The sequence below is a fragment of the Amborella trichopoda genome, chromosome 1, assembly GCF_054954075.1.
Source record: "Amborella trichopoda isolate Santa Cruz 75 chromosome 1, AtrichopodaSantaCruz75HAP2 v2.0, whole genome shotgun sequence".
Lineage (NCBI taxonomy): Eukaryota > Viridiplantae > Streptophyta > Magnoliopsida > Amborellales > Amborellaceae > Amborella > Amborella trichopoda.
In genome coordinates this window covers 47439065-47454890 of record NC_142336.1, presented here as the reverse complement: position 1 = coordinate 47454890, position 15826 = coordinate 47439065, and the positions used below count along the sequence as shown (strand labels likewise).

The following is a 15826-nucleotide window of genomic DNA, read 5'->3' as shown; positions in this document are numbered from 1 at the left end:
ATATGGATGCTTCACACTTTCTGGGCCGCATATGTTTCATGCGGTCCAGCCCCGCATGAAACAATTTTCCCGATACCTAGTCCTACGGCTAACTAATCTATTATCGATTCGAAGTAAGATCGCCACGTGTCCAAATAGTAACCTGACAGGTTCTGATTGGCGATTGATGTTCGCGTGTCACTTTCAACTCCTGGTTCGAAGCTCCCGGGCCTTTCGTGATAGGGAGAGAGAAAAGCAGATGGAGAAATGGGGTCCATACTTTCCAAATTAAGTAAGAACACCCATTTGAATAAATCATTATCTCTCTTTGCCTCTTTCGGCAAATAACGTCTGACTCTGCGACTTCCAACACTAAGGCCCTCATTCTTTGAGGTTTTCTAGGTGCCATTCGTATGTATACCTTCAGCTGTGAAGCTGATTCTTTTTAGGGTTTTGGGGCTCCTTTTGGGTTTCAATGGAGATCCCGCAGGTCCCTGTCGCTCTTTCTGCTGCCCGATTATGGAGATCACCCACGAATTTGGCGGTGCTTATACCAAATTTAGGATTTGTTAAGGTGGTCTCGCCTAATAAGTTTCAGAGGTGTAATGGCGTTTTTCTTAATGGGAGTGATCGGAGATTGATGGGGTTTTGTAGTTTGAAAGGTAATAGTGGTTTTGTTGGAGAGAGGGATTTGGAAGGGGTTTTGTTGGAGCGTAATGGGCTAGAACATTCCTCTGAAAGTGGTGAGAATTTTGAAAATATCTCTCTCTCTCTCTGTCTTATTTTATTGGAAAACGTAAACAGATAACGCATCAAGGAAAAAACTCTTAGTCTTATAGATGCATATATTTCTGCTTCATTCTCTTTCACGTACTTCTTAATTTATAGCTGGTCATGGTATAGTTCAGAATTTTAGTTTCAGTGTAGATTTTGGAAAGATGCAGAGCTGAAAATTCTGATCAAATTTCAGCCAGCCAAAAAAAAGATGATAGAGATTTGGATGGAGGACATAGTTGTAGCAATTTTGAATGAATTTAAATCACCTGGATTCATTAAAATTTCATATACTTTTGGGACAATTTTTGTCTCTGTTTTGGACCTAATTTGAGAATTTCATTCTGAAATTTTATTTTTTTGTTGTTGTTGTTGTTTATGAGTTACTTATGCGTGATAGCATCCTTACCATTATGCCCTTACCAGCAGCTTTTTCTCTTCTTTCATTCGTTTTGGGAATGGCGAGTCAGCTAGAGAGAAAAATTGGGAGTTGGAATTTTTTTTCTTTTCTTTTATTTTCTCTTTGAATATCTGATTTAGTGCCTTGATTTTAGTAGATGGGGTTCGGTTATGTTAAAAAAGATGGATTTAATCAATGAGGTCTATGAAAAAACTGCGATTTTGGTGCTAAAAGCTCCATAGGAGGTACCATGGTTCTTAAATATTACAGTAATATTAGATGGAATTACAAAATCCTATTATTTGGTATCAGAGCAAGGTTTCCTGGTGCATGGTGAAGAATCACCTGATAATAAAAGCAGTGGGATTCATCTTCCCTTTGGTCTCCTCTTCTGCTGGACAGCATATCAACTGCAAGTGAATGATCGCCCACCTTTTGAATGCCAATTTGATACAGATCTAAAGGGAAGCTCTGTTGGATTAGACAAATACTTTTGCATGGACCCATAACATACTATCAGCATTCGAGCCCTTGACGCCAAGTTAGTTTCTTATCGGAGGTGAGTCCACAGGGCTTTGACAATGAATTCTCTATTTGTTTGTTGAGCCCCATGGACTGCCCCAATTTCGAGCAGCAGATTCATTATAGCTGGTAGTGGACCCATAAACGTGAGACCACATCAGTACCCTATTCTGAGAAAAATGTGAATGGTGAAGGAAATGTTGCAGCCTTTGATCATCTCTCCAAGTGTAAGTCCATTTTCATCACCAAAAGATGGCACTTGCAGGTTGTGCATAGATTATCAGGCCTTTATTGGATCACCGTGAAAGACATTCAGATTCCTGTGAAATCTGAGTTACATAGGCCCACTTCTCGAAGCTGGACCTTGGTGTGACGTAGCATCAAATGACGATGCATAGTTCCGATATTCACAAGGCTGTTTTCTGAAATCACAATGGACACTATGAGTTTCGTGTCAAGCCCTTCAGATTAAGAATTGCTCTACAGACCTTTCGAAGTCTGATGAACAGTGTCTTTCAACTGCATCTCTGTAAATTTATTTTGTTTTATTAGTGACATCCTCATTTATGGTCCTTCTCATGTTCATGACTTGCACCGTGCTAACCCTGGAACTGCTGCAAGAGAATCAGTTGTTCATGAAGAGGTCTAAACATATTTTTGGTAGAACAGAGGTCAAATATCTTGGTCACATCATCTCCAAGGATGGAGTGGCTGCTGACCCCAAAAAAGATGGAATGCATGTCAAACTGGCCTTGTCCCAGGATTTTAAAGGGTACATTGGTTCCTAGTCTCCCTGGTTACTAGTTACTTTGTTAAAGACTATGGCAAATCGGTGATCCTTTCAGAACATTATTGAAAAACGAACCTTTTAAATGGAGTACTGTGGCCAAACAAGCATTCCAAGCTCTAAAGAGTGCCTACCTCCCCACTTTTGGCGTTACCTGAGTTCAAGAAGGTGTCCATAGTCGAATGTGATGTTTCCAATGATGGATAGGATCATAGGAGTTATTCTAATGCAAGATGGTGGACTGTTGGCTTTTATAAGTAAGGCAATAAAAGGAAAAATACCATACCATGTCAAAATATGACCTTGAAATGTTGGCCGTCATTAACTGGGTCAAATGGCATCCATATCTTCTGGAGTGGCATTTTCAGAGTTGGATCAACCATCACAACCTCAAATACTTTGTGGAACAATGTGTGTCTACTTTGGAGCAACAGAAATGGCTCTCCAAGTTGATGGGATATAACTGTCAAATGGTGTGCCAGCGTGGAAAAGAAAATCTGGTAGTATTCCAGTATGCAGACATTGTAGTGGCCAGAATATCTATTGCTACTATTGTGGAATATGAGGGGGTCTGAAGGAGTGGAAAGAATCTGCTCATTTCAGGCTTATCATTGAAAGCTTGACGCAAGATCCGACAGCCATGTAATGTTACATATTTGAGGTCGGTGAATTGAGGTGCAAGGGACAGTTGGTGTTGGTAGTTGATCACACATGGAAATTACTAATACTTGAGGAGTTTTACACCTTGTTCACAGCTGGTCACTCTGGTTTTCTTACAGATTGTTTGATCAAAAGGTGGACCTTTGATTTTAATGAGGATCAAGGAAAGTAAGCACACATTGAACAAGGAAAGCTGTCTTTATTTGGGACTTATTATGTGATTCTGGGGAATTCAATCCAAAAGCACCTGTCAATGGCGTATTAATTTTCATCGACTGTCACATTATAGTGAACACCTTTGTTAATCGAGTACAATGAAGGGATGAGTAGGAATACAATTACAAAAAGAAGAGAATATGGTATTTCATGGGGCAGTTTGCCCCTGTATACCTTGCTTTGTGCTTTATGTATCACTGATGGGTTCTCCTTCGAGCTTTGCTTATGCGATGTCGATGTTATTTGCTCTCTCTTTCCTTACTTTACTCCCTCACCTCACTCTCATGTGCCTGCGGGCGTATCTCTCTTTATCTACTTGATCTGCTCGTCTTGACATTTTTACTTGCTTTATTGTGTGCATTTGTATCTTCTTCTCTACAGAATTCCTTTAACCCTCACATTCAGGTATTTAGAATTTTTATTCAGAGGAACAATTGCTATGTAGTTGTTAGAGAAAGGAATAGAGGGGGTGAGGAAGAGGGATACGGATTAAGGGGAAGTGGGTTATAGCTGGAATTCTATGTTCCTGTGGGATTGTCTCTGTAGTAGAGTGCTGACAAAGAGCACTTTGCACCTAAATCTCATGTCTGTAATTGCGAAATTTCCTGCCCTAGAGTTCTCCTATTAACACATGTCAATATGTGATTAGGAAGGTGTGAAGTATGGTGCCAAGTGTATGACCATATTCCAATGCTTATGTGTTTTGCGCGGTGTATTTTATATGCAGGCAAAAGCACTTTAATGGAATCAAATATATATATATATATATATATATATATATATATATATATATGATTCCATTAAAGATAGGGAATGCAATGGCATTTCCATTCCAGTTTATCATGAATGTAGACTTGAATCGGGATAGTTGTACTTCCAATCAAAATCTATACACAAGCATTCCAACTGTAACTTGACCAGTTAAGCTTTCACCATTTGCAAAGATGAAAGGAAACCGCCGACCTATATTAATGGGTATTGACCCTTAGTGGATGGTTCCATATGATGCTGCTTATGGAAACTTCTAAGCAACATCTGCTCATGTAAATGTTCTTTCTGACCTTAGTGACTCCTTTGAATTCCTATCGGACCTAGGAATGGCTCCCTAACCTGACCATGTAGGTAGTCAATAAAATGAGACCCCTCGCATGATTTTTGTGCTGAGAAAGAGCGATTGGGTTGTAAATCTCGTCCATAGAAATGGTTGGGCGGCTGCTTGTGATTGCCAAGGAACAATTGAGTTGCCTGGTGCGAGTGACCATGTTCTGTTATATCATACGGTTCGGGCTCTGAAACCCAACCTTTTGGTCTTCAAGGAGCTACACAGGCTTACGTGATATCAGCCACGTATGAGCAACTTCACTTCCGAGACTTAAAGCCTCGACATTCTTCGAGAAACATTATTGAATTTATCAAAGAGATTAAAAGGTTTTCGATCCAAATGCACACTAAGTGTGAGCCGTATGAGACAATCCATCAGCCACATGAGACATGAGCTCTGAGTAAGCAAGTCATATAGGACATGAGCCATGAGGTATATGCATTCCCTTGAATTTAAAGTGGTGCAAAAACCACGCAAACACAGACCAACAAGTGTATCTCTCTGACCTCCTGCTGAAAAGGCATGAAGCGGGACATCAAGAAGTTTGTGGGTGAATGTGATGCCTGCCAAGGATACGAGGGAAAACATTTGCACCACCTGGACTGCTACGGCCCCCTGCCTATCTTGGAACAGCTGTTGTTTAATGTTCTCCTGATTTTATCAAGGGGTAGCCAACATCATGCAGTAAGACCTCTATCATTGTCATTGTCAACAGATTGACAAAGCATGTTCATTTTGCGCCAGAGGCCCACCCATTGGTAGCTAAAATGGTAGCCAAGTCTTAATTGAGCAGGTCTTTAAACTCCATCGCATGCCCACCTTTATTATAACTAACTGTGGCGCTGTTTTCCCGAGGCGATTTCAGCGTGAGTTCTCTAAATTTTCAACGAAACAATCTGAAAATGAACACAGCCTACCATCTGCAAATGGACAGTCAAGCTGAAGTTGTTCATCGGTGTCCGGATAATTATTTACAGTGTTTTACGAGTGATCAGCCCTCCCAATGGGCTAAATGGGAATTGTGGATGGAATGGTGGTATAATTCCACTCTCCATTCCAAAGCTCACACCATCTGAGGCAGTATATGGGTGTCCACCACCTACTTTTACTTCCTATATGCCAAGCTCCACAAATGGCCATTATGCTGATTTGGAATTCAAAAATAGGGACTGGATATTGCATATGCTGGGGATAACCTTCATTTCGTTCGTGCTCGTATGAATGTGATGCTGTTAATTTGGAACTTAGCAGGGGTTCAAGTAAGGTGAGTGAATATTTCTGCACCTTCAACCCTAGAGACAGACATCTGTTTCTGCTCAGGGATTGATGAAACTTGCCCCTACCTTTGTGGTCCATTAAGGTGATTCAACACATTGGGAAGGTGGCCTACAGACTTGAATTGTAGGTTGGATCCAAATTGCATCCTGTCTTTCACATTCCTCGTTTGAAGTGGAAGGTAGGCCAAATCATATCACCTTAAGGTGTTTTCTCTCACACACGTACTCATAGCAAAGTGCAACTTCAACCACAGTCCATTTTAGCTTAGAGTATGGTATGGTCATGCTCAACAATCACAGCTATTGAGGTTCTAATCTAACAGACTAAATATGCCCATGGAAGCTGGATCATGGGAAGTGATCACAACGTGAAGGAGAAGACGAGAAGTTTCCTGATTTCAAACTTGAGGACAAGGTTGATCCTTAGGTTGGTCTTTTTTTTTTTTTTTTGGGGGACCCATATTAGTAGTTTCCCCACGATGAACTTTTTTTTTTTTTAACATTTGTTTTGGGAATGGTGAGTTAGCTATATAGAGTAGAGAGAGAAATTGAGTGGTAAGGATATTTTCTTAATATTTTTCTCTTTAAATATCTGATTTTAGCCTTGATTCTTGGAGATGGGCTTAGGGTATGGGTACCTCAAAGAAAAGGATGTAATCCAAAAAAAAAATAGTTCACAAAAACCGTGCTATTGGGTGCTGAAAGTTTATAGGAAGTCTCAACCCCCTTGAAGATTGCTAATTCTCTCTCTCTTTCTTCATATTATATTTTATTCTTAAAAATTACTTGAATATCAGATAGGATTGCAAAATCCTATGACTTTCGTAAAATAAGAAGAATTGACAACTTAGTCTTGTTGGTATGTTCCCTTTAGTGCTTGAAAATAGATAAATATCAAACTATACAATAATATTGAGGGAAAACATTTGGTTTCTGTTTTGGATACTGCCCCATGTCTTATTTGACCACCGCCCCTTGTCTTATTTGACCACCAAGTTTGACCTTTCTTTCAGATAGTAGTTCTTAAGCCTGTGCCTTCCACATTGGAAATTATGAATAACAATTCAGAATTGGTCTTTGCCTATAATATAATGGCTTCCTCTCTGTAATTTCAATGAAATTTGACTGGAATTGGTTGTGGTCCCGTGGTGCAACTGCTGATGTCCATAACAGCTAGAACATGCATGAGTTATTCTAGTGCATTTTGGGTAAAATTCATATGGAGGTTTCAATCAACTGTGCCCTAAATGCATCCACAATGTTGGCCTAAATTCACCCAAAACTGGAAAGCTATTTTTCTATGCCGAAAAGTTTTCACTTAGTCCAGCCATCATAATCATTATGATGGACTTCATTTCTATATGCTGCAATGGAGATTTGGTTCATTTTAAGATTTCGAACAAAGAATTGGTTCATTTTATTTTAAAATTCAGATATTGGGTCTCTTTCTTATGTTTGCTGGCTTCACTGAAAATTTGTCTGAAATTTTCATTTCATTGTTGCATGAAGAAGGATCTATACATTCTGTTATAAATGATGATATGCCATAGTCAGGTTGTTTATTAGCCTCACTGTTACTGTTTAGAAAAGCTTTTGTAGCTATAAAAGAGGATGGCTTAATGGCAAGTGTGTTTTGCAAAATAAAATCCTATGCTTCTCCATGACAACTAAAACGGATAGCTTAGCGGTTGGTAGAGTAGAATTGCTCATTAGAAAATTGGACATTTACGTTTACATCTCTTTGCAGATAAATTGGGACCTGATGATTCCAATGTTGATTCATCCAGTGATAGAAAACAAAGTGTTAGTGGGGAAGAAGGGGTTAAAACGAAGCCTAAGATAACCCAAAATATTGTCTTTGTAGCTTCTGAAGCCAACCCATATGCTAAGACAGGAGGCTTAGGAGATGTTGTTGGGTCTCTCCCCGTTGTTCTGGCTAGGCGCGGTCATCGTGTAATGGTGGTAATTCCAAGGTATATGAATGGAATCACTGATAAGGTGTATGGAAATGCATTAGATACTAAGTTGAGAATCAAAGTTTCATGTTTTGGAGGAGACCATGAAGTTGCATTCTTCCATGAGTACAAGGAAGGAGTTGATTGGGTACAACCTTCTGTCTCTCTCTCTCTCTCTCTCTCTCTCTCTCTCTCTCTATATATATATATATATATATATATATATTTATCTATCTATCTATGGGTAGGTAGATAGATTGATTGTTGGAGGCTTGTATCATATGTTGAAATAATTTGGACTTCTCTATGCAGGTCTTTGTCAACCATCCTTCCTATCACAGGCCAGGAAATCCATATGGTGATAATTTTGGTGCGTTTGGTGATAATCAGGTATGAGGAGTTCCTTTAAACTTCTATTTAGAACTTATTAGTCAGCCGCAATTACCTGATTTTATTCTGTTGTGACTTTTTTTGTTTGTCCAACAGTTCCGTTTTACTTTGTTTTGCTATGCTGCTTGTGAGGCTCCATTAGTTCTTCCATTAGGAGGTTACATTTACGGGGAAAGATGCATATTCCTTGTTAATGACTGGCATGCGAGTCTTGTACCGATGTAAGATACTACACTTGGCAGTTTCTTGATCTTTTCTTTTTTTTTTTTTTTTGGTTAATAATAATCCTTCGTCATTTGTATGGTAATCTTGTTTGATTATTGTATGTTGATGCTTTATGGTGTGAAAATTGCCTCTCACTAGAAACATTTTTGATAGTCCAAAGGCTCATCTTTATTTAACCTTTTGAGTAAGTTCACCCCTCATATTTTGTCCTGTTGAGAACGAACAAGATATAAGGGGTAGACTATTGTATTTTGTGGTAAGATTTATAAAAATTTTATGCTTCAATTGTCCCGAAAAGAAATTTGTACATCTCATACCAAAAGCGCTTAGTCTTTTGTAGGACTAAGGGCTTCATCACAGATAATCCTAGAACATACGTATATTTCTTGATGCTTCATACTTATCTTGGACTCCAATTCTTGACCAACAAAAAATATTGTAAATTGCCTTTTAAAGAAACTAGATAATCAGCATACGAGTATCCAAAACATGGAATTTGATCATTGACCACAATAAGAGCCATGTTTTAGCCTGACTTAATGTAGCTCACAATGAGGACAGCTTATGAGTTGATTCATGGTATATTTTGCCAGTATACCAAAACTTGGAACGAGGCCCATTGTTTCTTTAGGGACATCATGTTCCGTCCTGACTTTAATTTAGCTCACAGTGATGACTGCGTATGAAATATTCAGTCAGTTGTAAGTGAGGATATATGAGAATGCCAACCAATTCATGGTATTTGTATTTGTTAGCATCCTTGGCTGGTTTCCAGCCAACAGATGACTTTTAAGTTTTCTCGATAAGTGTGTTGTATGGTTCTTATTTTGATGAGTTTTGTGATTTCTTCTTTTCTAATTACCGCATGGAATGTATGGAATGTTTGGTTGATTAACTGTTGTCTGTTACAAATTTGATCATGCATTTCTATACTCAGATTGATTCTAGCTGGTTTTATTTGGTTTCCTTCAAGATTGTTGGCAGCTAAATATCGCCCATATGGAGTTTATAAGCATGCCCGTAGTGTTCTTGTCATACATAACCTTGCACATCAGGTAGGTATACTTTTTGGTTTTTACTTTCTATATTGATGGGTATTACAGACTATGATAAATCGTACTACAAGGTTATATCCACCATCCATTCCCACTGATGAATGTGTAGATATGGATGAACTGTGACCCGGTGAGGAATGCATAGTGGATTTAGGTAAATCTCCAAACATCCATTAGATTGGATGGTACATGTTAGCCTTGGAGTACCATCAACCTTGTAACACTGGTGTATCCTTCCCCTGGTATTTAACCATGTTTGTGTCCTGAAAGCATGTGCTGTTTGAATCCTGAAGTTTGTATTTACTTACTTGCGATCTTGATTCTTTCAACTTTAATATCAGGGAGTGGAACCAGCAACAACCTTTGGAAATCTTGGATTGCCTCCTGAATGGTATGGTGCACTGGAATGGGTTTTCCCCACTTGGGCACGGAAGCATGCTCTCGATAGAGGTGAAGCTGTTAATCCTTTGAAGGGTGGAATTGTTACAGCTGATCGCATAGTGACAGTTAGCCAGGTAATTGCCTCTATATTCTGACATTACATTTTCTTGGAGTATATTTATGTGCTTTTGAAGTGACATTAGGCCTTATTGTAACAGGGATATGCCTGGGAAATTACAACTGCTGAGGGTGGCACTGGGCTTGATGAGCTCCTGCGGAGCCGGAAAAGTGTCATAAATGGTTTGTCTAAAGAATAAATGGGTGGATCTCTCTCTATCACACACACACAAACTCTCTCTCTCTCTCTCTCTACACAGATGCGCACACATACACATGCACACAGATCATGGGCTCTAATAGTATTTCTTGTTTCCTTTTGTTAATAACACGTGGTGGAGGATCTCTCTCTCTCTCTCTCTCTGGGTGTGTCTGATAATGGAGTCTAATGGTGTGCTTTGTTCTTTGCCTTCTGTTATACCCAGGAATAACAAATGGTATTGATATTGACGAGTGGAACCCAGTATCTGACAGGCATATATCTTGTCAATACTCTGTTATTGATCTCTCTGGAAAGGTCGACCAAGCAATGGCCATTATTCCCTGCCACATTCATTACTCTTCTATTGTTTTCTGAATCTTGCTGATGTCAATTGATTGTCGAGTGTCAGGCTGAGTGCAAGTTGGCTTTGCAAAAGGAACTTGGTTTGGCAGTGAGACCCGATGTTCCACTGGTGAGAGGATTTACTTGTTTTATCATAGCTTCAAGCAAACATTTATTTTTATTTTTTTTTATTTTCAAAGATCTTCTGTGTCACTTCTTTCCAACATGTATGTTTATCAAGCAAGTGCTTTTCTAGGTTGGATTTATTGGAAGACTGGACTACCAAAAGGGTGTTGACCTGATTAGATCCTCACTTGATGAACTTATGCAAGATGATGTCCAATTTGTAAGTTGTTTTCACTTCCACCTCATTGCTTACCCATCTTGCATGTAAGAACATTAAATTAGCATCCATCAGTATATATGCATACATGAATAAGTAGTCTATTTTGGATCTCACTGTGGTTAGTCAATCATCAGATCATGCTTGGGTCAGGAGACCCAGACATAGAACAGTGGATGAGAACTGCAGAGTGCAATTACAGGGATAAATTTCGAGGTTGGGTTGGATTCAGTGTCCCTGTTTCTCACAGAGTCACCGCAGGGTAAAAGTTCAAAACTTCAAATTTGGGTCTATATTTATCTAGGGGGAAAGTTTGAGGCGATCGCTTCAACCTGTTCACTTGAGCATACAGTAATGTTCATGAGCTGCTGCTTGTAAACATGCAGGTGTGATATTTTACTCATGCCCTCAAGATTTGAGCCTTGTGGCCTAAATCAGCTCTATGCCATGAGATATGGAACTGTCCCTGTCGTGCACGGCACAGGTGGACTCAAGGTGAGAAAAAGATAATTCTGGGGCTTCTATGTTATGGGTCGATTGCTCTCTCTCTCTTTCTCTCTCTCTCTCTCTCTCTCTCTCTCTCTCTCACACACACACACACACACACACACACACAGGTTTGGAATTTTTTTTTAGATATTAATGGGAAATTTGTAAAATATATGCATGAGAGATGAAATATTTAATGCTCTATTCTTGTCTTTTGATTTAATTTCAAATACCCCGCCATAAGGCACACGATCATGTGTTGGGATACTTGCTTGCAAGTAAAATGTTGGTTAGTTCATCAGTTATGGGTATTTTGATAAATTTCCATATATTGAAGTATTTCTAAAGCACACTTCTTGGTTTCTATAGTTTTGATTTTATTTATCCTCTCTTTACCTATACAGAAAGAAAATGTCTCTCTCGCTCTGTCATGTGGTTTTCGCAGGTAATTGCTTGAAGGTTACATTTCTATTGATTTGTTTATATGTTTATTTTTGGGTGGCAGGATACTGTGGAAAACTTTGACCCTTTTGCTAATGGAGGTGAAGGTCGTGGCACAGGGTGAGTAATTCCTCTGCACATTTGAGCTTTTGAAAGTAACCTAAGACCAAAGATGTGTGGTGCTTGTTGCAGTAACTAATGCAATGTAGTTTGTTGAGTTCTGTTTCGATCTCGCCTTGGTAAAATATATATTTTGACACTTTATTGGATGTTATTTGATTTGGTGTCTGTTGCAGGTGGAGTTTTTCTCCTTTGTCAAAGGAGGCCATGCTTGGGGTAAGTCCTCTTCATCCATACTTCATACAATTACAGATGAGCTGCTAACTAATCCTATAAATAACTACTTTTCCTCTATTATCCCTTTTCATCACATTAATTGGTTTGGAATTGAGATTCACATCCATGCAGTTGTGACATGTGTATTTTGATATTTATCTGTGTTCGCCCTGGAGCTTAGTGTAACAATGTCCCTTGATGAGCATCAATTGGCCATTGGCACTGAATCATGATGATACACCATACACATGGATCACGGTTGCAATTTGAAGCATGCTGCCTATGGTTTCCATCGCCTCTCATAATCTCCACCGTCCAATGCCCGTGGAACTTGGATGGTTGCTAGGTGGCATCGTTGTAGTATGGTCCTTGATTGCATGGTGTATGGTACTCTTGTCTAAAAGGTGCTTGCTTCTGCACCCATTTTCACAAAAATAATGCGCCCTCCGGCGAATAGGAGTTTAGAGCAACCTCTGGCAGTATAGGAGTTTAGGGCTAGTTATTTCCCTCTACATCATGGTTATCAGGAATCAACCCAATTGCCCAGTGTCAAACCGTCAACGAGTTCGTTGGTTGATTTGGTGCAAAGCAACAACTGGGTTTGGTTGAGAACATGCCAAATTAATATTTGATCGGTTTTGGCTGGTTGGATCGGCTATAGTTTTAATGGATCAAACCTATTCAACAGAAAAAGTAGGGTATTTTTTTATTTTTATTTTATAAAATGTTTCATGGTATTAAACTATTACTCTTCTTTTTTCTATTTTTTTGAAAATTTGGTCCATCCATTTTGACTAGTAGTTGAACCAGTTTTGACTAGACTTGTTTCTTTAGATATTACAAAATTTGCAGTTTTAAATTTTTGTGAGATGTTAGAAACCAAACAATCATTTGGAAAAAGGGGGAAGCTAAAAAAAAAAAGAACAAAAAATTCCTGAAAGACAGGCCTACCGAAAAACTAATGTAGACAAAGGATCTTGGATGATTTACAATGTTGTATATCGATCTCTTAATTAATTTTCAGTTTGTCACTATTGTTGCTTTCAGACATTACGAATAGCAACGCAGACGTACAGGGAGTATAAGAATTCATGGGAAGGTATAATGAGAAGGGGAATGGAGAGAGACTACACTTGGGAGAAGGCTGCCGCTCAATATGAGCAGGTCTTTCAATGGGCCATGATGGATCCCCCCTATTGTAACATGACCTAAGAACATGGTCTTTGCCTCCCTTTCTCCATTTTTTGTTTGTTATTTTTTCCCATTTATTCCCTCTAAATCTTTTTGCTTCTTCATATTTATCATATTTTTTGTATCAGTGGAAATTTTGAAGGGTATCATGGTAGTCTGTTCCTTGTATATTTGTTGGTGGTGGGAGCACAAATTCTTGATATGAACATGAGAATTTATGCGGTGGCGGCATTGCAGAACCCACTATAATTTCTCATAATTGATCTAATATGAGTTAAGAGGAGATTATATAGGCCATTATTTAGAGTCTGCTACATGTGAAAAGCAGGTGAGCATTGGAGATACTCTAGTTTGGGGATAAAAAGAAACAGTGCGTTGAACTTGAGCATAAAATGAATAATGTACAGACCTAATTTATGCAAAATACATGTGCTTTTTATTATTTGGGAAATTTAACATATTACTTATTAGAGATGAACAATCTAATATTTTACTTGTATATTTTGATTTAATTTCAAAATAACTATAGAAAAGCATGTGATTTTGATTTAATTTCAAAATACCCATAGAAAGACACAGGACTTTGACTTGGGATAGTTACAATAGGTATGAAGTTAATATGTCATATCGTTTGTGTACTTTGATAAATCTCCCCTATAGTTTTTAGCGTTGTCAAAATAATACAATTGAAATATCTGAAATAAATTATGCTTTGTTGTAAAAATAGTAAACCACTTTTTTAAGTTATTCATATTGTAGTTTTGAAATCAGGTGATTTTTAAATTTGTAATATTGACTAATTTACTTTGTTTGAGAAATTTTAAAATATAAAAATTTATTGATATTTTCAATCAAATTTTTCATTGTTCTAAAATAGTTTATAAGCAGTTTCCAAATTTGTCATAATAATGAATCTTTAAATACTCCATAAAAATTATGTTGATTTTTTTTTTACAAGAATAAGAAATATGAAACTATAGTTTCTTCTGTTTTCTTTTTACTTAAATGAATTTATATTTTTAAATGAATTTTTAATTCTTTTAAAATATTTTATAATAAATTTTTGAAAATTTTAATCAATTATTTTGATTTATGAAATCTTTAAAACAGAGGTTCTTATATTCTGAACTTTAAAATGGTTTTCAATAAATATCTAACACATTTTTGTGCTGTTAAAGACTTATTTGAAAATTAGTCTCCGACTAATTTTGTACCTTTTAATTATAACGTTTTTGTAGTTTAAAATATTATGTCCTAAGTTCTCCTCCAATTCTAGGACGACCTAAACTTATCCAATATGGAGTATTGATATCTCTTTGAATATTTTTCGCTATTCTCGTATCTCTTATAATTCCTCTGGTAAACGACTATATTTGAAAAAGTTTCTCTAATTTTTTTGATTTTTTCCTTTTTTTTAAATTCATTATTGAATTTTTTTTTTTTTTGGGTAATTAAGTGGGGATGACGAGCCTCTACCCGTTTTTTAAATCATTAGTGTTTTTTTTTTTTAATATGTTAGGTGAGAATAGAAGCTTAAATTTTAACTGGGGCACAAATGATGCTACCACCACGGCCCCAATCCCAATCCCATTTTCAAAAGCAAGGCTTCTGTTACCTTTAAATATTAATGTGATAATATTATTTTGCTACTTTTTAAATTATTATTATTATTATTATTATTATTATTATTATTATTATTATTATTATTATTATTATTATTATTATTATTATTATTATTATTATTATTATTGACAAATGTTATCAAATTTTATTGTCAACTAAAATGTAGTTACATCACTCGCTCATTACATTATTCAAAATAGAAAAAGAATCATAGTAACACTTCTTTTAGTCAAACCATTAGCAAAATCATTCGATTCTCTAAAGACATGATGGAACAATAAAGATAATTTCCTTTCCAAATTCACCACTTGGACTCAAAATGATTGTAGCAACCAGGGAACTCTTTGTTGCTTTTAGAACCACCTAATCACTTTCGACCATTATACCGTGACCCAAAGTCATGGCTTTAATAAGGAGTATTCCTTTGAGCAAGGCTCTAAACTCAGTCATGTTAGTCGTGGCAATTCCAATAGGTCTTGCATATGCAAAAACAATTGATCCAGTCCATTCACGTTCCACACCTCCTATCCCTGTATTACTTGGATTACCGAGGGAGCGTCCATCAAAGTTTAATTTTAACCAACCTTGTACCGGGGGTATCCATTTACCAACTAGTCTGGTCTTAACCCTCTTAGAGATCACCAAATAGGCTAGATTAAGTTGCACATTGATCTCACTAACACCTCTCCCATCCTCAGTGACTGACAGGCAGCACCATATCGTATGAATAATACGTTGGATTAGGCCTTCACAGGAAATACTAATTCCTTCAAAAGTATGTTTATTCCAATCTTTCCATACCTCACAACACACAGCTCCTTTAACAATTTGCCAAATTCTTGCCCCTTATTTTGGTAAAGCCATAAATACTAACTGAGAAATGATACCCAAGACACTTTGAGAAAGAGCCGTACATAACCTTAACATCTCAAAGAAGTAATACCATATGTACGTTGCATATCGACAATGAAAAAGCAAGTGCGAAATCGACTCCCCATTCTCTTTACACATCAGGCAAA

The 15826-nt window shown here is 37.4% G+C and overlaps 1 protein-coding gene across 1 annotated transcript; it reads left to right on the top strand.

The window, feature by feature from the left end:
- Nucleotides 1-353: 353 nt before the first annotated feature.
- SS1 (glycogen/starch synthase, ADP-glucose type) lies at nt 354-13481 on the top strand. Its single transcript, XM_006852548.4, has 15 exons — nt 354-722; nt 7465-7820; nt 7985-8062; nt 8159-8283; nt 9261-9342; nt 9684-9857; nt 9942-10023; nt 10266-10357; nt 10452-10514; nt 10641-10730; nt 10865-10989; nt 11114-11222; nt 11722-11777; nt 11954-11993; nt 13041-13481. The coding sequence occupies exons 1-15, from the start codon at nt 455-457 to the stop codon at nt 13203-13205; spliced, it is 1905 nt and encodes a 634-aa protein (XP_006852610.1). The 5' UTR covers nt 354-454; the 3' UTR covers nt 13206-13481.
- The last annotated feature ends 2345 nt before the right edge of the window (nt 13482-15826 follow it).